This window comes from Nyctereutes procyonoides, unplaced genomic scaffold (assembly GCF_905146905.1).
Source record: "Nyctereutes procyonoides isolate TBG_1078 unplaced genomic scaffold, NYPRO_anot_genome, whole genome shotgun sequence".
NCBI lineage: Eukaryota > Metazoa > Chordata > Mammalia > Carnivora > Canidae > Nyctereutes > Nyctereutes procyonoides.
The window spans coordinates 64821570-64844728 of record NW_026575135.1 but is presented as its reverse complement, the minus strand read 5'-3'; the positions used below and the strand labels follow the sequence as shown (position 1 = coordinate 64844728).

At 45.5% G+C, this 23159-nt stretch overlaps 1 protein-coding gene across 4 annotated transcripts in view; it reads left to right on the top strand.

The window, feature by feature from the left end:
• TNFAIP8 (TNF alpha induced protein 8) overlaps nucleotides 1-23159 on the top strand; it is a 113947-nt gene that overhangs the window by 40835 nt on the left and 49953 nt on the right. Inside the window, exon 1 of one of the 4 annotated variants that reach the window (XM_055302751.1) lies at nucleotides 10820-11223. The exons of the other annotated variants lie outside the window; for them this stretch is intronic. Coding sequence (XP_055158726.1) covers nucleotides 11211-11223 — 13 coding nt within the window. The 5' untranslated portion in view covers nucleotides 10820-11210. Of the gene's footprint in view, nucleotides 1-10819; nucleotides 11224-23159 lie in introns of those variants that run through there. 4 annotated transcript variants of the gene reach the window in all.

The window sequence follows — 23159 nt, the reverse complement described above, 5'->3', positions numbered from 1 at the left end:
ACTCAAAACTGTGTTTCCAAAAACTGATGAAAGTGAATAGTTAGGACTCTTGAAATTGCTCTAAATTCATTAATCTTTTTATGCAGGTAGTTGATTGACATTTTTTTTTAATTTGGTCCTCTGAAGAGATTTCAAGGGGTACCTTGAATGTTCTATGTCAACCACATCAACCTTTTGTTATAGAATTCGATTCATGTGTATGAATCTGAGGTTATGAGAGTTTTTCAGCTTTCTCTTTTTTTTCCTATTACATAAACTGTGACTCCTATGTAATGCAGTTTATTCATTCAGTAAATATTTCAAGCCCCACTATGTGCATTTTGCATTAATTACTATAATATCTATAAAAATTGCTTAGCCTAGTTTAATGTAACTTGAGGCACTAAAGCCAATACTCTTGAGTGCTGTGTTCCTTTTACACCTACTGGTTGGAATGTTTTAAATTAAGAGTAGAAGAGTAATAGCTCATGTGATATTTGGCATGAATATTCCAAACTTAAAGGTTAGAATAACATATACTGTTTCTTCATTGAGTTTTAGCAATGACTTCCTAATCCAAACCTGGTTTTTGTAGCTGTGCTTCTAATTTATAATTGCATTTTTGAAAGTTCTCTTTGCATATGTAAACATTCAGGTTTTTACTCTGCCTTTGAAGATTTGTTGTATGAGTATGTAAGAAATTAATCCATTTTTATGGTATAGAGATTTTTTTCCTAAAATTCGATTGTCATGAGAACCACCACAAGATTTGCTTAATAACAGGTGTGCTTAAGAATAATTGGTCAAATATTCTCTTACCTGAGGGTTGAATGAGTGCACATATGAATTTGGGGGGGGGGGGGGTGTTTGTCTGAGTTGGGGGGGGATTGTTCTCTGGGATTGAGGTCAGACAGGGAAGATGAGAATCAAATTAGTGTTTATGGACTGAGTAGATCCTGCCCAAATCTTGGAAGTACAAATATTCTGAAAACGTTTTTGTTTCTTGGAAATGAGGGATGTTGTACATTATTTGTATAAATGGGTATAACTTTTATTTCAATATGTTTGTCTAGACCTTTATCATATTGAAGACCACATAGGTGGATTGGTAGCTCCTGTCTAGATATTTCCTATGTTTGTCCCAACAGGTAAAAAGAACTGATTTGGTTTGGGGAATAAAGGATTAAAAGGATGGGACAAGAGTTCATAGTGGAAAATATTTGAAAGACAAAGAAGAGCAATCAGATATGTTCTGTGTATCCTGAAGGTGGTGGATCGAAATATGGAAAAACAGACTCTAGCTCATTTCAGGGAGCGTCCAAAGGGTACATGAACCATGGGTTGGTGAAGGGTAGGGGTGGATGGAGTGAAGAAGTGTGGGAATCCACTTCCAATTGGAGTTGTCAGGAAGACCATGAATGGGACAGGACATGGGGATTTGAACAGCGGACCTGGGAATGAATGTAGGACCAGATGATCTTTAAGTTCCTTTCCAGTGTAGCCATTCTGTGATTTTTTTTTAGGACTTCTTACACCCCCTGAAAAGTAAAGAGTGAAGACACAAGCATTTGAAGGGGAATTTCAGAATCAAGTGCTCAGGCTGCTTAATGGGTTTTTCTCTCCAGCATCTGTGAGTCCTGTGAGCAATTACACCTCCTCTTCTCCAACATTGGCTTCTTTCTCCATGTGGGAACATCCTTACCAGCATGAGAACATACCTTTTTTATCAACTGCCTTGAGAGGCAAATGAAAAACAAAATTCCTCAACCTGAAGTAGCCTGCCAGGTCCTGCCCTACTTCTCTGCTCTCCGCTGTGATGGAACCCCCAAAAGAGTTATCTCAGCATAGTCTCCCCTTCCTGGTGCCCCTCGTCACCCCTCCACTCTCCAAAACCATTTCTATTAAGATCACCAGAGATGGGCACCTGGGTGGCTCAGTGGTTGAGTGTCTGCCTTTGCTCAGGTCGTGATCCCAGGGTCCTGGGATCGAGTCCTACATCAGGTTCCCCTCTGGGAACCTGCTTCTCCCTCTATGTCTCTGCCTCTCTCTGTCTCTCATGAATAAATAAATAAAATCTTTAAAAAAAAAAGGCACCAGAGACCTCCTCTTTAATAATTCTCATAACCGCTTCTCCATCCTCATAGCCTCAGTGGTATTCTGCAACATCCCTCCCTCCCTCTTCTTAAAATCCCTTCTTGACTCGGCTTACACTTTTCCACCTACCTCCGCAACCTCTCCTTTGGAGGCTGTCCACACGCTGAAGTGCCCCAGCTCCATCCTTGGGGGCAGCGGGTCTTCACCTGGCTTTTGGGCTGCTAAAATGTGGGGGTAGTAGGTCCTCTTTAATTAATCCAGAATCCCCAGGGAAGACCATGGAAATCAGTTGTTAAAAATGTTGCTTCGTTTGTTTGTTTTTGCTACCTGACTATACTGAGGTTTATACCAGTTTATACCTATACCAGGATTGAGAATCCAGGTGATTTTATCGAATCCTATGGAATCAATACCAAATACCAGCTAATGATTCCCAAATTAATGTATGTGATATATCTTTCCCAAATGCCACACTCGATTATGCTGTTGTCTATTTTACACTTCCTCTGGGGACAAGTACCTTGATTTCACTGGCTCCCTCCTATCCCCAAACCTGCTCCTCCCCTGGATTTGCCCTTCTCAATCAACACATTGGAGAGCAGCTCTCAAGCTAAAAGCCTAGGTCACCTCTTGCATCTCCCTCCTCCTTCCCTTGGGGCTACACAGCTCATCTAATAGCAAGTCCTGTCCATTTTCCTTGATGATCTACTCTCCTCATTTTCTTCTTGCTTCTCTCTCTGTTCTCTTCCATCTCCTTTGAAGTTCCCCTCCCTCTTCTTGGTCCTTTAAATGTTGGGCTTGGTTTGGCTTTTCTGCTGTTCTGATTCCACTCTCTTCCTTGGTCATCCTACCTGGTCCTGGGACTTCAGATTCCCTATATGGCAATGACGTCCAAATTTATATTTCAGGCCCAATCTCTTGTCAGCATTCTAGATGTGCATGTCCCACTACAGAGTGTTCATCAGCACCAGGATAAATCACAGGCAATTTCAATTATCTTCTCTTCTAGTTTCCTCCTAGTGAATTATCCAGTTGACTATTCTGAAACCTGCAAGGCATCTCCCTCTACCTTGTCCCTATGCCCCCTCTGTTGCCATTGTGATCAATATTGCCAATATTAAATAGCTATGGAACCTATACACTTCTTGTCACTGTCTGCTGCCACCAACCAAGACCAGGCTACCACCATCACATCACCTCTTACCTAGGTTGCTTCAAGGATAGATGCTATGCCCCCCAACTCCCACTCTGTTGGCTCCTGTGCCATCATTGCTCTTCATAAAATGCCCATCTGATTGTGTCACTCCTTGCCTAAGATGCCTTATTGGAGTTTTAATAAAATCTTAACTTTTACTTATTTTTTAACGATTTTATTTATTTATTCATGAGAGACACACAGAGAGAGAGGCAGAGACATAGGCAGAGGAAAAAACAGGACTCAATCCAGGGACCCCAGGATCACCCCCTGAGCTGAAGGCAGATGCTTAATTGCTGAGCCACCTAGGTGTCCCTTTTTACTTATTTTTTTTTTTAAGTATCTATTTGAGAGAGAGCACAGGTGGGGGGAGGGACAAAGGGAGAAGGAGCACAGACTCGCCTTGGAGCAGGGAGCCCTATGCAGGCTCGATCCCAGGACCCTGGGATCATGATCTGAGCCAAAGGCAGATACTTAACCAACTGAGCCACCCAGGCAGCCCTGAAGTATTAACTTTTAAACAGCAGTTAGAGGAAGGATCCTTAGTAACCTGCTCTCAACAGGCTGTATCTGTTGGGATTTCTTGGAAGTATCTGCCTCCCTCCTTCCATACCCCCATCCCATCACCCCAGGACACACACATAACTACCTGCTCTGGCCCCTCATTGATCATGAATCCTCAGGGCTACCACAGGGCACAGTAAGACCTCCACAAATATTTGTTGAATAAATGTGGGAAGGCAGTAACCCTAGATTGTGGTCCAGTTCTGATTTACCTTGCCTTAAAAACTGAAAGATTTCCAGAGTCAAAAATCTCTGTTTTGTCGAATAGTCCTATGTGTGGGCTTCCCTCAGCTCTGTAGATTCCAGGGGATTTAAAAAAAAAAAAAACAATAATGGAAGAGAAGTATGTGGGCATCTGCTAGCAAATTGTTTGCAGTCTGTGCTCTTTGAATGGCCGTTGAGTGCTGAGCTTCAGAGGCTGCCAAACAAGGCAGAGGCAGGGAACCACCTTCCTGACCCAGTGGCGAGCAGGGAGGCAGCTTAGCTGTCGCAGCATGAGCCTCTGCAGTCAATTGTTTCAACTCGGGCATGCGTAAGCCAGGATCTGAATACCTGAGACTTGCTGGGACTTGTCTAAACTGTTTATTGAATTTTCAAACCTGTTTGGGAAGGAAGCTTGCACACAACAGTGTGCTTTGGTCTTATCTTCAACCAGTCTGATTTCAAAGGATCGGACAAGAACTTAATCATGTTTAACCTGTCGTAATATACAGGAGACTTGCTCGGCCCCTGCTGCCATGAATCTAAAGGAGAACGGGGAAGTGTTTTTTCCTTTAGAAGATTCGGGTCCAGTGTCTCAGACTTCCCCCACAGGGCTGGGAGCTCCTGGGAGAGGTTTCTCCATCGCCGTCCTCATCAAACTCCTATCTGTAACCTCTTCATGACGAGGATTAGAAAGGCCAACAGTCAGTGCTGAGTCAGAGGGAGATGCAAAAAAGGAATGACACACTTCCTGCCCTGTTCTAGGGAGTTTTTAGGATTTGTTTTTCTGTTTTGCTTTGAAGATTCCCTAAAAAGACAGGAGATCCCCCTGGCCCATCTTTGGATCAGCCACCTCTATTTTTGTGATCTCCTAGGATACCTACCCTGCTAGGTCTCCTTGTTACGCACAGGTTTCTAAAAGCCTTTTTTTGTGTATTACAAAAGTATATAGCATGCTTGTATAGTGTATTTATCAACTACTATTTAACCGAAAAAATGGAAAACAGGGGGGAGAATGGTACTCCTTAATTTCACCACCCAGGGGGAAAAAAAAGGTTTGTGAGTATCACTCCAGGCTTTTTCCGTACACCTCTAGTTTTTCTCTACAAAAATTATATGGTACTTAATAAAAATTTTTTTTATATATTGCTTTGGAGACTTTATGAAGAGTTCTCGTGTTATTAATTACTTGACACGATCATTTTCAGAGACTGTATTATAGGGATGTGCTGTAATTCACTTAGCCAGTCCAGTCCCCTATTCGGATACTGGGGCTGCTTCAGTGTCCGGTGTTATTCAGACACCACACAACTCCCTTGTACTACAGCTGCCCACACTTGTCCCTGCTTCACTGGACGTGTTCCTGGAAGTGGTTCAAAGGACATGTGGAGTTTTTGGGTTTTGATCTTCACTGCCACTCTGCCTTCCAGACGGTTGTCCCGTTTTACATCCCCACCATATAATATAAACCTCTCACCACGTCCCATATGGCACTATCTGTTGTGGCCTTTGCCTGACTCCCATCTGCTTCTCACACCCTTCCCTGTGCCTCCAACACGCAGCCCCACCAGCCCCCTTCCTGCTCCATTCCCTACAGCGTGCTCAGCTTGTCCTGGGTTGGGCAGGAGCACCTGCTCCTCCTGCCGCCGGGCCTGCTGTTCCCCCTCTGGCCCTTGGCACACTCCTCCTGTGCCACCTCCGCCAGAGTGCACTCCGTCCCCGCTCCCTTCCTGTCCGTTTCCAGTCTGGCACCTCTCACCATCTGTCCTTTAATTATTTATGCGTTTTGTTGGTTGCTGTCTCTTTCCCCCGACGAATGTTAATTTCCTAGCTCGGGCAGCCTCGTGTGTTTCCCTTCGCACTGTGCTCGCAGCGCCCGGGCAGTAGCTGACCTGCCCTAGGGACCAGGTGGATACAGGGTGACGCTGTCGAATGAATGGAGGAACTCTTTGTGGCCCGTGAGGGGACAGCGGAGCGCAGATGAGGAAACCGGTACAATGGAGGCTACCTGTGCTGCGTGTGCTAGCTTGCTACACGCAAGCTTCCACGCAGCACAGGGAAACGGGAGTGGGAGCTGGCATGTGGTTTTATTTAGGGTCCCCTCCTCCGCTGGATCAGTGAGCACTTTGTAGATCAAAACAGTTCATGTGCCCTCCCTTGCCCTGAGGGGCTTCGGGTGCTGGGATGGTAGAGGAGGGGGCCAGCAATCAGGCTCTCACAGTCCCCTTCTCATTGGGCTGCCCAGTGAGATGGGCAAGTGGGTGTCCAGCACCCCCCACCACCACCACCCAGGGGATGCGAGGCAGTTCGCCGGCAGTGTCTGCTCCCAGTCACTTGTGGAAGGAACTCGTTTGGGATCAGCTTGCCATTGGGTAAATTTGTTCAGTCTGGAGACTGAGGAGGATGGGGTGGAGGACAGGTGGCTCTGTGTTGGCTGCATGAGCACGGCCCTCTGAGTGCAAATGTCACTGGGTGACACAGTGCGCTTTCCCTGCAAGCGGTCAAACCTGATTATGTGTTTTTACTGAAGGGAAAAATCTGAGAAACTTTACTCAGTACATGCTATAGTGTCTGATTACTCTCTAAGTGGAGAAGTTTCTGAAAGTTATGTGTTTTTTTTTTTTTTTCTCATCTTAGGTTTGAAAATAACCACAGGGGTAAAATTGCATGATGACAAAGCTCTCTGTCCTCTAATGGAGGAAGGGCCAGGAGAACTACTTACTGGCCTTCCCTGGAAAGTTGTCTTTTCAAGAAGGCAGCTTGTGCCACTTCTAAAGCAAAGGGTTTCACAAGTTCCAGATGAAAATGAGAACAGCAGAAGCACAGGGGGAAAGCAGTGGGACTTGGTGAATGAGTGACGACCATCTGCACTGAGAGGAATCCGCAGTGATCACGGGCAGGGTGGTGATGGAAGCCAGAGAGTCTAAGACACAGAGCAAAAGGATCAGGTTTGGCAGGGGAGGGATGTTGAGGAATTCAGCTTGGGAAATATCAGATGTTGCATATTAACTAGACATTCTAGAAATTTATAGAGAAATTGACTGTGCAATTGGAGTTTTTCTTGGCAAGTAGAAAGTTTAATTAGTTTAATATTTTATCGCTAGGGCTTGTGCTCAGTGTCACATGAAGGTTTGCAAAGGAAGAATGCTAGAAAGTGTCAGGATTCCATTTATATTCAGTTCAGCAGAAAGTAAACCACATTCAAGTGCCAGCATATTTATTGCAGCAGACGCTTGGTGTTTAGTTTTTTGTTTTGTTTTGTTTTGTTTTTTTTGCCTTGTAAATGCTGATTTAGTGTTTTCATTGGTGGTGCAGGTGTGAAGAGAGCTTGGAGCCTGTGTCTGAGGAAGACTGACTCCTGGAGGCCTGGGATCCAGGCCTCACTGCAGCTGCTCCGCTAACCAGCTAGCAGTGTGATTTGGGGCATGGCTTTCAGCTTCTTTGGGTGGCTTTATTTCCCTTGCTTGTGAAATAAGATTGGACGCTATCGGAGGTCTTGCCAACACTGAAGTTATGTGAATTTTAAAAAAGAAAAGACAAAAATAGTCTTTTGGAGGGGGGAGGGGCTCTGAGTAGCATTTTATAAAATTTATGCTTAAAACATAGAGACACATACGATGTGATAGAAAGGCCTGCCATCTCACACTTGTATTTTGTGCAGCTTGTTTTGGGGTGGAGGAGGCTGTGAATGGCAGCGGACGTTTAACAGATTTAAGAAGTCACTCCTCCGGGCCCCCGGTCCTGTCCCTGATGCTAGCGCTGGCCCCCACCCCCAGGGCTCCAACTCACACTGTCTTGGTAACTGCTCTCCTGGCTTTGAAAGGTGGCTTGCTGGGTGTTCTTTTTGTTTTCTAGACGCTGACCTATTTGTGCTTTCTGTCTGGTAAACCAAGGACACTTGCACAAATGTGATATGCAGAGAGAAAAGCCAACAGATTGAGAGCAAGGTGTACCTGGGTCCATATGCTGGCACTGCACTGAGTAGGAGCATGACGTGTGGGAGCTCACACTCCTCACCTGTAACCTGGGGATCATGGTGCCCATGTCCCGAGGTCCCAGTGAGGACTGAGTGGTTTCAGGGAGAGCATCATGCACGGTTCCTGACACCAGTCAGCTAGATCTTCCCACGCTTGGGTAGGCTTGAACCATGGGCTTCTCTGCCAGTGCCAAGCCTCTTCGGGTGAGAGGGTGGGTCTGACTCCTTCCTCCTAGAAGAAGAGCAGTGGGGCCCAGAAAAGCAAGTCAAACTGAGGAGGAGGCTCTATTCGGGGCCATGGTTTTCAGGAGGCCACTGAAAGAGTGGAGGTGGCTGGAGGAGGCAGAGCAGAGGAGGTCCGGAGAGGGCCAAAAGGCCCTCTCTTCTTTTTTTTTTTTTTTTTTTTTTTTTTAAGGCCCTCTCTTCTTGGCGGCCATGGCAGCGTACCCTAGGGACCAGGGAGCATCCTGGAAATGCCAGGGCGTGAAGGTCAAGGTGTTTTGTAGACATCACCACTTCTGTCTCTAAGGCTCTAAAAATCAGATGAAGTAAACAGGTGCAGGTATCTTCCTCACACAGGCCCAAATTGCCCAATTGTGGTGATTTTGTTGAATGCGCAGCTGATAAGGATGTGGGTAAGTGTCAGGGCAGTATTTTTCTTGGGGTATGTAACACGCAGTCGATGAAACTAGGCCAGAGAGAGAGAGAGTGCACGCTCTGGGGATTGTTCTGGGAGGGTGGGGCTTGCAGTCCTGTTGGCTCTGCTGCTTAACCTCTTCTGCTCCGCCAGTCTCTGTGGAAACTGGGATCGCCACCCACTTCCCCTGGGTGTGTGGGGATTGTGAAATGATTTGGATGATAGTGCCTTGCCCTGAGATGCTAGGTAACCTAAAGCATGTGCACACCAAAGAGGAGAGTCTCGTGTCCTGCCTGCCACTGTCACATGGCTGCAGATCGATGGAGAAGAAAGACCATGGGAGATGGACCCAGACTTGCCTAATGACAGTGATTTAGCCTCACCATGAAATTCCAGAGCATTTCCAGCAGCAGCAGCAGCAGCAGTGGCCACGAGCGGGTGACTGCGGGTGGTGGGGTGCTGAGCAGCACTTAGCTTCAGCTACCGAGCTGTGCTCCCCAGAAAAGACAGCCGTGTGTGCATTCCTGAACATGAACTGCCTCCCAGAGCTGAGTCTGGACAAATTCCTCGGTCACTGGGCCACTAGGTCCGGCGCAGATGTGAGGGCTCCACCGCCCTGCTGTTTTCTGTGAGGCCATTCACCCCTTTCCCCTGGCTTCGCAGTGCCACTCCATCCTCTCCAGCTGTAGTGGACAGACCAGTTCTTGGGTAGCCACCTAGCCATGCAGCTGCCACCAAGACCACATTTTAAGGAAATGTGAGAAACCAGTTCTTCTGTTTAGATGTGGCATCGCTGCCCTTTACACTGTGGAGCTCAGAATTGCCAGTGGGTTAGAGTTTGCAAAGTCCTAGTGGTTCAGCATCTCGAACTTCCAAGGAGAAGAGAGCAGGCTCTTGGCATCTCCTGTGATCCTTGGTCTCCGATGAAGTCATAGCATGAAGGGGCCGGTGAGAATGTGGGGAGATAACCTAAGGAACGCAAACGGCTGGCTTCTGTGGTGTAAGCTTCAAACTATCACTAGTTAGTCACACGATAATGTAGGCTAAAGAAAATAAGAAATGGATAATGTGTTTGTACATTGATGTGGATCTGGTATCTCTTTCAGCCTCCTCCCCAAATTAGTCGTAGGCGGGTTGGTTTGTAATTCAGGTCAACAATAATGCCCTTTGCTCTCTGAGCCCTCACTGTGCATCAGACAAGGTGTTACTTGCTTCACGTGGTTCTCTTTACATCCTGATAGCAATTCCATGGGGTAGATGATGTTATTCTCATTTGACAGAGAATAAAATTGCTCAGAGAGATGACGTAACTTGCAGTTCTGTAAAACCAGGAAGTGGCATAGCTGGAATATGAACCAGACCTAGCAGACTCCCAAGTATTTATCCATTGCATTCCACTAGGTATCTTTTTTGCTGAGTACCTGGTAGCCTCAGGACAGTGTCATTGCTATGGAGGATAAAAATAAAATCTAGGAAGTTAGCATGTTTGGGGCTGAAACAGGCCACTAAAGATAATTCACAGACAACTGTGAGAGGTACCCAGGAAGTCTTACCAAGGATGTTCAAGTGAGGTGCCATGGGGGTCAAAGGAAGAAGTTGAGATCCTACATAGCTGGTTGGAATGCTCAAAGTGTTCACAGAGGTGGCGTACTTGGAAGCAGGCCTTGCAGGACCAGTAGAATCTTGCCCAGTGGGTAGTGATGACTGCCAAATGCTCAGGTAAATCAGTAAGCTTCTGAAGAGACTAATAGTGTATATGCATATATCTTTCTGTACGTACGTGTGTGTGTGTTGTGTGTGCCCAAATACAGTCACACACCATTCTTTAGAAAGGCCTTACACTCTTTTCAAAAGTTAAAGACTAATGGTCTTGAGTCACAACATTGTCCAAACTCCGTTCTCTATGTCTGCTGAGAACAAGAATACCTCTAAGCAGTAGTACCTATTAATAGACATTCATGTTTATACAGGCCAGGTAGGAATGAAGAGCTTTTTTTGATTTTTTTTTTTTTTTTGGCCTGGCATCTATGATTGGAGCTGCTCCTTTTTTTTTTTTTTTTTTTTTTAAGTATCAGCTCCTCTTTTCTAGCATGTTGAAACGTTAAGACTTCCTGTTTCTACTTGATTTTGAAAACATCTCCTGTCCACCTATCACAGGTAATCCCTGTGTTTCTGTGTAGCCCTCATTTATGGGCAGCAAGTGCAGACAACAACCAGTCCATCCCTGCTGTGAATGTGGGGACCTCTCTGGATTCACAATTAAAGGCTGCAGAATGCATTCCACTACAGGTGACGAAACCCAGCTCCCAGAATAACAAGCAAGACAACTTTTAAAGTGACTCTTATTGACCAGTGTCTTCTGTGCGTTTGGTAAGCGTACGGTGGAGTTTTTCCTTTTTAAAGGATGGTGTAAATTCTTGGGAATTATTCCTGGGGAAGGGTGATCCTTCCTGAAGGTGAATCGGTTACCATAGGATCCGTATCAGCAGAGTGGCTGTGTATGTTCCTCCACGTGACAACCAAGACACTGTGAAGCTGTCCTTCTGACTGAGGACAGGGGGAAAATGCTGAAACTAGGTGAGTTAAAACTGCCCTCCAACCAGCTTGGGTGTAGTGTGTCGGGATCTGGCGGAATGTTCGGATGACTCAGTAACATGGTGCTGCTGTGTGCAAGGGAATAACATTCGGTCGTGGCTTTTAAGTGGTTATGTCAAACAAATCACTGCTTTTCTTTTTCTGTGACTGGCTGTGGGGATCTGGTGTTAAGCTGAGGGAAGTATGAATATTGTGGGTGGAGAATGAGCATCTAAAGTTTGCATGTAGATGGTTTCCTCTGTAAACAAATGAAGGATGGAAATGCTTCAGAAATGGTACTCCGAGAAGATTGGGTAGCTTTTTCACTTATAGTTTCTCCTTTTTACATTTTCCATGTATTTGTTAACTGTAAGCAGTCTCTGGCTCCCAGTGTGTTGGGCAATGACCTGCAAATACCAGGGTATTTATTTCTGTTCTCCTGTTGTGTAGATGTTTGTCAGAATATTATTGTGGCTACCATTCTCCCTAAGCCAAAAAGCAATTTTACCCAACGTGTATATGGGCTTTTGTATTTTAAAAGCACATCTTGGGCTTGTTTTCAGCCATAGTTAATGCTTCTACAAGTAGACTTCATTTTATTTTATTAAGATTTTACGTATTTATTTGACACAGCACAAGCAGGGGGAACGGCAGGCAGAGGGAGAGGGAGAAGCAGACTCCCCATGGAGCAGAGAGCCCCTCATGGGGCTTCCTCCCAGGACTCTGGGATCACAACCTGAGCCCAAGGCAGAAACTTAACCGACTGAGCCACACAGGTGCCCCTTAATTTTATTTTTGAGGTAAATTGGAAAACTTTTTGGCATTGAAATAGAACAATCTACATAGCCCTTAAGGTTATATAGGTAGTTGCACACTTGTTCAAGTCTATGCCCAATATTTGTTGAAGTTCATTTAACATTTTTCTGCTCAAAAGACATTTTGGCAGAGTGCCTGGGTGGCTCAGTGAGTTAGGCGTCTGCTTTCAGCTCAGGTCATGATTCCAGGGTCCTGGGATTGAGCCCCTGCATCGGGCTCCCTACTTAGTGAGGAGCCTACTTCTTCCTCTCCCTCTGCCCCTGCTCATGTGCTCTCTCTCTCTCTCTCACTCACTCTGTCTCTCAAATAAATAAATAAAATCTTCAAAAAAAGGGACTTTCTGGAGCTTAAACTGAATATGAGGAGGGAATTAGAAATTGGAAGGCGTTATCTAGGTATCAGTATATTTAGTTTCTTGGCCCATTAATTGAACTTTGGCAGCCTCTGCAATTTCCTAGAGCCATGGCTTCTTTTTGTGTGTGGTAAATGGTCACCTGCACATCATTTTCTATTAAGTGGACATTTGTGCTCCAGATGCCCGGAGCTGTGCACAGGATTCTCTACTTTCTTTATGTATGTATAAAGGCACATTCCATCAAATATTTAAAAATGGTTATAGGCCTATGACTGTGTCTCACGGCACATATGCAGTTGGGATCTATCCAGGTTTGGTTGGGAAAGTTTCCTGGAAGAAGTGAGTTTTGGGGAGAGTATCAAAGGAGAAGTAAGTATCGCACCTAAGCAGAAGGAAGAAGCAGACTAAAGCTTCCAAGGCTAGAGTGATTAAGTTAGATGTACTCAGTGAGTAAACATGAACCATATAAGAGCACATTGTAAATTATTGGTTGAAAATAGCCAGGCTACGGGTGAAGAGGAACCCCCCCTGGGGAAGCATAGAGGAGGAGGCCAGCAGAGGCTGTGGGAGCTGCTCTTGTGTGTTGCTGGGAATTTCACGCGGGGATCCCCGCTGACCATGTTGCCATCTAGTGGAGCTGGCCGAAATGCACCGCTCTCTTCTCACCTCAGGTTAAATCAAGAGTGTGGTTGGTGTGCTGGCAGAGGGGGATTCTCACTTCTCTTTTCCCCAGGAATTTTTATTTTTTTTTAAAGATTTTATTTATTTATTCATGAGAGACACAGAAGAGAGGCAGAGACACAGGCAGAGGGAGAAGCAGGCTCCATGCAGGAAGCCTGATGCAGGACTAGATCCCAGGACTCCAGGATCATGCCCTGAGCCAAAGGCAGATGCTCAACCACTGAGCCACCCAGGCATCCCTTCCCCAGGAATTTTAAATGAAGAATCAGAGAGAGGAGATGGATGCAACTGTGTGCCCCCAAATGATACTAAATTTGACTCTAGAAAATTGAACTGAATCCCAACATAAAGCATTTTTCACAGGCGATGCTTGGAGGTTGTGGTGTTGCGAGGAGTGCAAAGCATGCATGGCAGGAAGGAGCACGTGAGAAGTTCTACAGCACAGGGAAAGCGCACCACGTCGGGCCCCGGGCTGGCTTGTGTCACCTGGCGATAGCTAATGTCCACCCAGGTACAATGGGGGCGGAGGATAGCCCTCCCACCGGAGGCACCACGGCCCACAGACCTCAGAGCTGGAAGACACTCTAGAAGGCCATACCCCTCCCATCTTCCCTTGCCCCCATCCATGCCTGCATCTGTTCAGTAAAACTTCCTGAATTCCTGTTATGGATCCAACTCTCTTTTAGTTACTGAGGATACACCAGTGAAGAGAGCGGATAGAGATCCCTCCTCCTGAGGAACAATAAAGAATTAGAATAAAGAAATCCCTACCCTTGGAGTGCCAACATTCCAGTGGGAAAGATGGACAATAACCCAATAAGTACTGTTAAGTGCTAAGGAGGAAAAAAAATTGTTTTAATCTGAAATTGGGGATACGGATTATTGTACATGATTGTGGGGTGGTGGGAACAGAAGGAGGATTTGCAGTTGTGTGTCCACACTGAGAATGTGACAGTAGTCTCTCCTAAAGGTGTGAGGAAGCCAGACATGTGAATATTCTGGGGAGGAACATTCCAGGCAGAGGGCAAGCAGATACAAAGGTCCCAGGGGTGGGAACGGTCCTCGTGTGTTCCCGAAAGCACCAGGGAGCTTATCACTTGAACGACGAGCCTGAGACATAGAAAGGGGCCAATTCAGGTTGGGCCATGATGACAATTATAAGGAATTTGACTTTTCCTGGACATGGGATGAGAAGCCATTCCATGTAGCCCAATCTTCTCCTTTGACAAATGAAACTCAGGACAAAGAAATCAAGTCGGGTGTCTGTGGTTATTTAGCATCAGAGTGTCAGAGTTGGGATGGGAGGAACCATGCCTCCTACCCCTGTTTTCTTCCTGCCACCCTAGCCTGTCTCGGAGGGGTTGTGCGACCACGCGCAGGCTCTGGCTTCCAAGAGCAGGGGTCTTGAATTAGCCAGGCGTGTGACTCCTCCAGCTGCTGCGTGTCAGCACGGGTCATCCTGGTCCTTCCCTCGGTGTGGCCACGGCAAACACGGGAACAGGCAGACCTCTTATCTCAGAGGACTACACTGCCAAGTATGGCCTTCCTTAGTTTTGGTATAGAGATAAATCCTTTGGGTTTTGCCAGCCGTTAAACCCCTAAACCTACAATCTCCTCAAGGCTCCCTACATTCATTTTGCAGTTACTTGGATATAGTGAATATGAGATTTTTACATCTTACGGAGTTGGATCACAGTTTTTGTCATGAGAGTTAGTACAATTGAAGAATAGAAATTATTTAAAGTGAATTTGAAACAAGGGCCACCTGGGTGTCTCGGTTAAATGTCGGAACTCTTGATTTTGGCTCAGGACTTGATTTGGGGATCGTGGGATTGAGCCCCATGTCATGCTCCATGCTCAGTGGGGAGTCTGCTTGGGATTCTCTCTCTCTCTTCCTCCCTCTTTCTCTCTCTCTCAGATAAATAAATAAAAATCTTTAAAAAAAAAGAATTTGAAAATAGGATCATGGGATGAGGAGCCACTGGTTGTCACCGAATGCAGCTGGACCTGGACAGTTTTGCCCAATATTCTTCGTCTTCTTGTTTTGCTGTGAGCCCATTCAAGCACCCCCCTCCCCTTCCACCTTCTTCAGTTCTTATGACCACTGTCCTCTGGACATAGGCCAAACCCTCTAATCTCACCTTCTGACAAAGGTCAGACTAGTGCCAAAAATAGAGGAGAACCCACATCATCCCCTCTCCATCACAGCCACAGCCTGGATCCTGTGGACAGAGTAACAGGAGGTACTGGCACCAGGTCACTCCTATCCAGTGGAGAAAACTAACTCATGACTCTCACCCTCTTGCTCCTTCCTTCCCACTCTTCCAAAGCAAAGCTCCCAGTATAGGCAGTGTGAGGTTTATGTCATCTTATTTGGCATGTACATTTGTTTGTGTAGTACTTTCTCTTTTTTATTTTTTTCTTGAATTTTTTGCCAACCAAGATAATTTCATGTGTCCATTTGTCTATGTTTTTTGTTTTGTTTTGTTTTTGTTTTTTTTTTTTAATGGGCTCTGAAATCCCACTGCCTCCAGCTGTCAGGATCAGCACTGATTTGCATCCTTGGGAATCCATAGTCCCTTCAGCTGCTAAACTCTGTTTATCTCTGGAGCCCGAGGGCACCATTCCCTGGGGTCCTATGGTTTGGGTCTTTGGGAGAGTGGGTGCAACTGGGGATGCTTTTACTTTTTCCTACCTTTAAGTCTTGTTCTTTTTTCTTTTTCTTTTTTAAAGTGTTTATTTATTCATGAGAGACACAGAGAGAGAGAAGCAGAGACCCAGGCAGAGGGAGAAGCAGGCTCCCTACAGGGAGTCCAATGTGGGACTCAATCCCAGGACCCTGGGATCATGACCTGCGCCGAAGGCAGACACTCACCCACTGAGCCACCCAGGCATCCCCAGTCTTGCTCTTTTTGCAAGGAAGGCAGCCCCCAGCTTGTGGCAAGGATGTTTCCCTATTGGGTCCATTGGGAGGTCCGATATCAGAGGTCCATCATCAGAGATGATGGGGCAGCACCATACTGGGTGTGGAAGACCCAGGTCCTGCCTCTCAGATTCTCTTCTCCATCTGTGTCACTAAGGTTTCTAAGCATCAACACCCTACCCTTGGGTCTCTGTGCTTGGCTACTCCTGCAATCAGATGGACAAGACTTGGCTCTGCAGGAGAGGGGCTTTCCGGGCTGTGCTCTGGCCTTTGTGAGGCAGCCAGCTTGAGAAAATGGGGGAGAAAGTATCAGTCATCTGTGTATTCTGGGGCTCCTTCACCCACTTTCCTTTAGGGGCTGGGCACGTGGTTAGGCAACAAGATTAGAAGTCCTCAGGCATGCTCCTCGTTAGCTGTCCAGAATAGTATATCAGTTATGGCTCCTATTATGCAAGAAAGAGAAACCCCAGTTTAGATTGGCTCATCCAAAAGAGAATTTTTTATTAGCTTGCCTAACTGGAACGAGATTTGGTTCAGCCGCACCGTGATGTCAAGAACCCATTTTCTTTCCAATCTGCCCTCTGTGGTTGAGTGTGATTCTCAGTTAGCTTCTCTCACAGTGGTTAAACGTCTGCAGTAATTCTTACTTCATATGCACAGTGCACTGTCCAGGAGGAGAGAGAGAACTGGTTTCTGGCAGTTCCATCAGAGGAGACAGTGACATTTTCCAGAAGCCTCCAGCAAACTTCTCAAGCCTCATTGCCCCATCTTAAGCCAGTTGTTTGGCTGTAGAATGTGGTGTTGAGGGGTGTAGGCTTGGGTTGTCTAAACTAGTCACTGTATGGCAAGGGGGATAGAATGACCAAGAGTGACTTGTAGTGGGTCAGGGTAAACCTGAGAGCTGGGGATGGGCTTAGTGTCTGCCTCAAACAGCATCCTGCTCCTCAGGGAGGGGTGATGGAAGTGACATTGAGTGGGCCATGGTGTCTACTAAACAGACTTCCTTTCACTGCGTTTTTGGGGATTTTTTTCCCCTGTTGCTTCTTATGTGGTGACTGGCTATGGTTTAATAATACAGTTAATGGAGCCTTGCCTATTGGATTACCAGCACCCCTGACCCCTGTGACCGTGACACGGATGCTATTAGGGAAGATGAGGGCATACCCTCCATGAACCACAACAGCCGGCAGATCAGAAAGAGAGATTCTCAGAAGTCAATAAAGCATCCCCAAGGTATCATAGACCTGGTCTGGTAAGCGCTGCACAATGAGAATAAGAATTAGAGAAAATTAATTACAGGTAGCCCTTCCATCTATGGTAATTATATGTCCCCACAAAACGCTGAAGTCCAATATAATTTTTCATTTAGAACAATGTAATAAGGCCATTTGTTCCTGTTAAGAATACCTTTATGTTTTATAGAGAGGAGCCAGACTGCACATGAGGGTCATGGAAATCAAGTCTAAGACACTGGGTGAGGCTGCAGAAGGATGCGGGTGCCTTTAAAGGTGCGATGCTATGTCACAGAGAGTTCACCTCCACAGAGGAAGTCTTAGAGATGTAGGTTCTAGTGCATCTTACTTAGAACACTTGCATGATGAGCTCTGGACACATCAATCCTATCAACTTCCTGAGCCTGGGGCACCTGGGTGGTTCTGTGGTTGAGCATCTGCCTTGGGCTCAGGACATGATACCAGGGGTCCTGGGATCGAGTCTCACATTGGGCTCCCCCCAGAGAGCGTGCTTCTCCCTCTGTGTATGTCCCTGCCTCTCTCTCCGTGTCTCTCATGAATAAATAAAATCTTTAAAAAAAAATCAAAAACCCTTTCTGGGCCTAATTTCTCATTGATGAACAAGTCTGAGGAATAAGGAGATTGAACAAGAAGACTTCAAAAGCTTCCCTGAAGCACTGGCTTTCTGGTTTTGGGCTTCTGTGCTGGATGTGATGGTAGGTGTCATGTGGAGCTGTGGTGGGGTCAAGGGTAGGGGACTTAAATCGTCTATGGACAGATAGATGATGACACAGTTTCTGCGTTGTGTGCTACAGATGTCTTAAAGAGCTACTAAGCAGCTCAACTGGCTAAGGGCTGGATGTGAATTGCTCCAACTTGTGTGGTGTTAGTTGGATACTACAGATTCTGCAGCATAGCCACAGCTCACTGAATAGAGGGGTTGTTTGCTGTGCCAAGCCTGGCTTGGATGCTGGCTGCCAGGCTTGTGTTCCGTGACATTCCAGATGTCAGGGGTCTTGCAGGAACCGTGTACATGGGGTGAGATCAGATGGAGACTGCTGTTGCTGGCAGATACTTGTGTTCAAAAGTGGTTTCAAAGCTGTGGTCACATGGCTTATCTTGGGATGGGCGAGCCCTGCTGTGTTTTTGGTCTCCTGTTTTGTTAAGAGTCTGATTACAAGTGATATTGCATACTGTTGTGCTTTATCGGTGTTTAATGCTCTTGTTGCTCAATTACCCACATGTGTGGTGCTTGGAAACAGTTGACTCTGGAGCTCTACCGTGATAGGAGAGAGGTTGTTTGTTTTGTGGTTTTTTTTTTTTTTTTTTTTAAAGATTCCATCCATATATTCAGGAGAAACATAGAGGCAGACACATAGGCAGAGGGAGAAGCAGGCTCCCTGTAGGGAGCCTGATGAGGGACTAGATCCCAGAACCCCAGGATCACGCTCTGAGCTGAAGGCAGACGCTCAACCAAAGAGCCACCTAGGCGCCCTTTGTTCATGTTTTTATCAGTCCGTATAAACCAGTGGTCCCGAGCTCAAATGTCTACAAGAACCAGGTAAGAAACACGAAGGTGGAAATTACTGTTTTCTATGAACAGTTAGAAAGCATGATGCCTAGGGCTGACTTGGAGAGAACAGGTCCCATCCCCAGGCATTGGAGTTCAGATGAAAAACAAAACTTATCTGGCCCAAGAAAACTGTGTGTGGCTGGATTCTGTCCTAAGGCTACCACTGGGCTATGAATCAGCAAACTTGAGCTCTCATTGATATATTGGCTCAGCCTCAGAGATGTCAGATGTTATTGTAATTTTGTTTCTGAGTAGATTTTAGCTCTTTACCTTAGATGACAGGTGATCACTGAGGTAAGTGGGCCACTCTAACTTTTACCCACAAATTAGAAATCCTTCCAAAGAAATGATGGTCTCACAAATATCATTCCTTTGGTTCATGACCTTTAGAGAGTGAATCAATTCAGAGAAGCAGGGATGGAAATCTCATTCAAAACAGTTCTGAATATTTTACATTTTTTTTAAAAAAATAATTTGCGTCACTAAAAACAAGGAACCTCCAGCATTTGCAATGCCCACACCTGCCTTGCCAGTTGTCTGCTGGGTATATTTCACTCTTCTTGGCCTTTTCTCTGAGTTAGGCTGATTGGAGGTAGGGACCAGGGTGGAATCTGGAACAAGGCAAGCTTGTGTTCCCACCCATTCCAAGCCTCCCCACACTCATGGTCTTAATTTCTGCATCCCTGCTCCCCCCTACACCCCTTCTCAAGAAGGAACAAAGATTCACTGATATGCTTAGGTGTGTCAGTCATCCACAGGCCTTAAGAGGCACTTATGTTTTTCAGAGAACCTGATGGTACAACAGGAAATAGGGAAAATTTTGCCAAAAGTCCTTCTTCTATAATAAGAGTATTTCCTGTAGCTCTAACTGGCTAATTTGGGGCTGGGGAGACTTCTGGGCACCCCAGAGATAGCCCCTTAGTAGCTCTGCTTTAGGTAAGACCTGCTGGATTGGCACTGGCCAGCCACTGAGCATGGAGGGGGATTTGGCTTTATCTTTTTTTTTTTTTTAACACGTTTTTCACACTCCTGTCAGAGTCCATGGAAATTCCTTCAAATGTGCTTTTGTAAGGGATTGATGGTACCCAGGCTGCCCTGTATCTGGCCAGTGGGAACATCATGGGGATTTAAGTACTCTGTGCAAAGCCATTCAGTTAAAGCTGGGCTAAAATTGTGCTCTTCCGATAATGTTTTACTCTCTAGAGTACTATCTTAACTTCTTCCTGTGAGACTTCATAAAGAAGAGTCCACCATTCTTTCTCTACTTTCTTAACAGCATTTTACCCCTGAATCCCTTGCAATTTGGCTCCTATATCTAGTCATGTTACTCAGTTGTCATTCTCAAAGAATGCTGGCGGCCACTTCATCATTATAGCCAGTGGCTTTTTCTTTAGCCTTCCTTTCTGGTGGGTTTTTCTTTCACCTGTTAACTCTACCAGGAGCCATTCTTCCTTCTTTTCTATCTCACTTCCCCTTTTCTTTGGCTAATTCCTCTGCCTTCAAGGTTTAGTGTAGTCATCACTTCTTTCAGGAAGCCTTCCCTGATTGACTCACTCCTCCAGACCTGATTTACATGCTTGTCCTACCAGCTTTTGTAGCACCCCATACTTTTCTGCTTTTGCACTTAGACCATATTTTAATTAGTGTCTTCCCCATCCCCCACCTGTACTATAGGCTCCATGAGGACGGGCACCAGAGTTGTTTTATCTGCACCATTTGCCCTGTACCTGTATATGGTAAATGTTCAGTAAGTATCTGCAGACTGAAGAACTAAATAAATGAAGACAGCATCTGCACAGTCACAGTGCCATCTATGGCTTCCTTTACAACAGGCAATGAACCTCTGGCTTCCTTCGCTAAGTTTTGGTTCTCCCTAGGTCCCTTGGACTTCCAATTAGTAGATGTAAGAGGAATTGTTACATGGTGTCAGTAAAAAGTGACATCTGACTCTGAGGAAGAAAACAGGTGTCAGGAAATCCTGACCATTCCTATTCAGCCACTACATGACCAGGCACTAACTCTCCACATTGCTTATTCTGGACAAGTGAGGGCTACCTGTTGATGAAACCAATGGAGGGGCACCTGGGTGGCTGGCTCAGTGGTCGAGCATCTGCTTTCAGCTCAGGGCATGATCCTGGGGTCCTGGGATCGAGTCTCACATCGGGCTCCCCGCAGGGAGCCTACTTCTCCCTCTGCCTGGGTCTCTGCCTCTTCTCTCTGTGTGTCTCTCATGAATAAATAAATTAGTAAAAGAAGAAAAGAAAAGAAAAGAAAAGAAAAGAAAAGAAAAGAAAAGAAAAGAAAAGAGAAAAGAATAGAATAGAATAGAATAGAATAGAATAGAATAGAATAGAATAGAAAGAAGAAACCAATGGAGTGGGTGAGTCTTGAGGGTTCTGACCACTGACAGAATAGGAAACACATTGTTCAGAGAGCTAGACAATTGGGCACTACTAATATTATCATCACCATGGAGGGAGAACTTAAATATTTGATTGGCAGCTCGCTCTAGAGAAACATAGACTAACTGTTAAAGGAACTGTTGTGTAGATACAAAACTGTATAGACAGTACTGTACTTTTTGGGCCATTTAAGGATTTTTTAATATAATTTCAACTATATACAATTTTGCTTTACTGATTTAAGAACCCAGTGTCCCTCCCCTCCCCTCTGAAAACATGACTCTGCTCTGTTAAAGGCAGTGCACCTGCTCTGTAGATCTCTATATTGGGACTGGCTTTCTAGTGCATTTGAGAAAAATGTGAAATCTTGATCACGTGCATCTCCTTGTGTCTTGAAGTTGGATAGGAATTGTTGGCTGGGTATAAAGACAATGAAAAAGGACAACTTTATTAGGCAGAGTTTAGTGAGCAAAAGTAGGTTCATATCTCTTTACAGAATAGTGTGATCAGCAACAATAGCCTGCTTTGCAAATAAAAAATAATAATAATAGTAACGCTCCATACCCTTTGCTTAGTTAAGAGGAGGTATTCTTTGCAATCCATTTAAGAAATATTTTCATCAAAAGCTGTGGCTTTATAGAAACAGCAACACTCCCGGGAAGAGCCCTGCTCATGTGGGAAATCGGTCTGATACAAGTGGCTTAGGCACATCCCCACACTGGTGGATCTGTTCAGACTCAGAGGTGTGAAATGGGACTCCTCCCCTTCCCCCTAGCCACGCCTGTTCCTCTCTAGACTTCCTCTCTTCTATTAATGTCTGGCTCCCTCTTCTAAGTCAGCCAGGCTCAGAGCCTCCCAGTCACCGTTGCTGCCTGACCTCTCTCACTGCTCTATAACCCTCTTCCGTGGGAGCATATGCTGTTTGCTTTGAAATAAAATTATTGGTGTTCTGCTCACTCGGAGACTGTAGACAAAAGTAGCACAAAATGAGATCAGAAGACCCACATTCCAGTCTCAGTCCTAGCTCAATGACCTTGGTCCAACCACTTAATGTCTCTGAGCATCTATATCCTCCTCAGAAGCGCATGGAGCCAAAAATACCTAAGATTCTTTCCGTGAGGGATTTTTAATGAGGATCAATGCGATGTATGCAGAAACACTTCAAGAAGTAGAAAATACCACTTTGCTGAGATGTTGTAAATTAGAGGTGTGTTCCATAATGTGCCTAGCACGCAGTAGGTGCTTGATAAACTATACCCGAGGCCAGGAAGACAGCTGAATATAAACATAAACATCATTTGATTCCAAACTGGACTGCTGGTTCAGAATTTGGGGCAATGGCCAAGGAGAATATTGTTTCATTCCTCTGGCCCAGATAATGGGATATATGGGACACCCAGAGTTCTGCCTTTTTACATTCAAAGGTTAATCTCATCCATTAAGCAAACAGATGACAAAATTAAGTACATATTATGCAACAATGAATCCCAAATTGGCTTTAGAAAACACAGCAGATGATAAACACAAACAGCCCGTGAGGGGAAGCTCATTCCTAAGAGAGTGGGCTAATAGAATGTTTATTGCCCAAGAGGAGCTCATGCTTTGTGTAAAGAGGTGCCTGGAATTCCCATCTGGGATTTATTAGTGTATATATTCAGGTGGCCCTGTGCTTTAGTTCTTCACCTAAAGGAAACAAAAACCCCCATTCTGAGGATGGCGAGGTCACTGCCCTTTGAATGTGGGCAGCTGCTGCCAGTACCTTGCTGGCCCTGGAAATTCCATCCACCAAACTGGGAATTCTGTTCAGTCCCGCTCATTAGTGGTGGATCCATCTAACTGGGGTGGATTTGATAGATGGCTGGCAAGGCTGCCTCTGTAAAGATAAGCACAGACTTAGACTCCAGAGGCTTCTACTGGGGATGTTTGCCTTTGCTCGTCACTCTGTGTTTATGAAGAT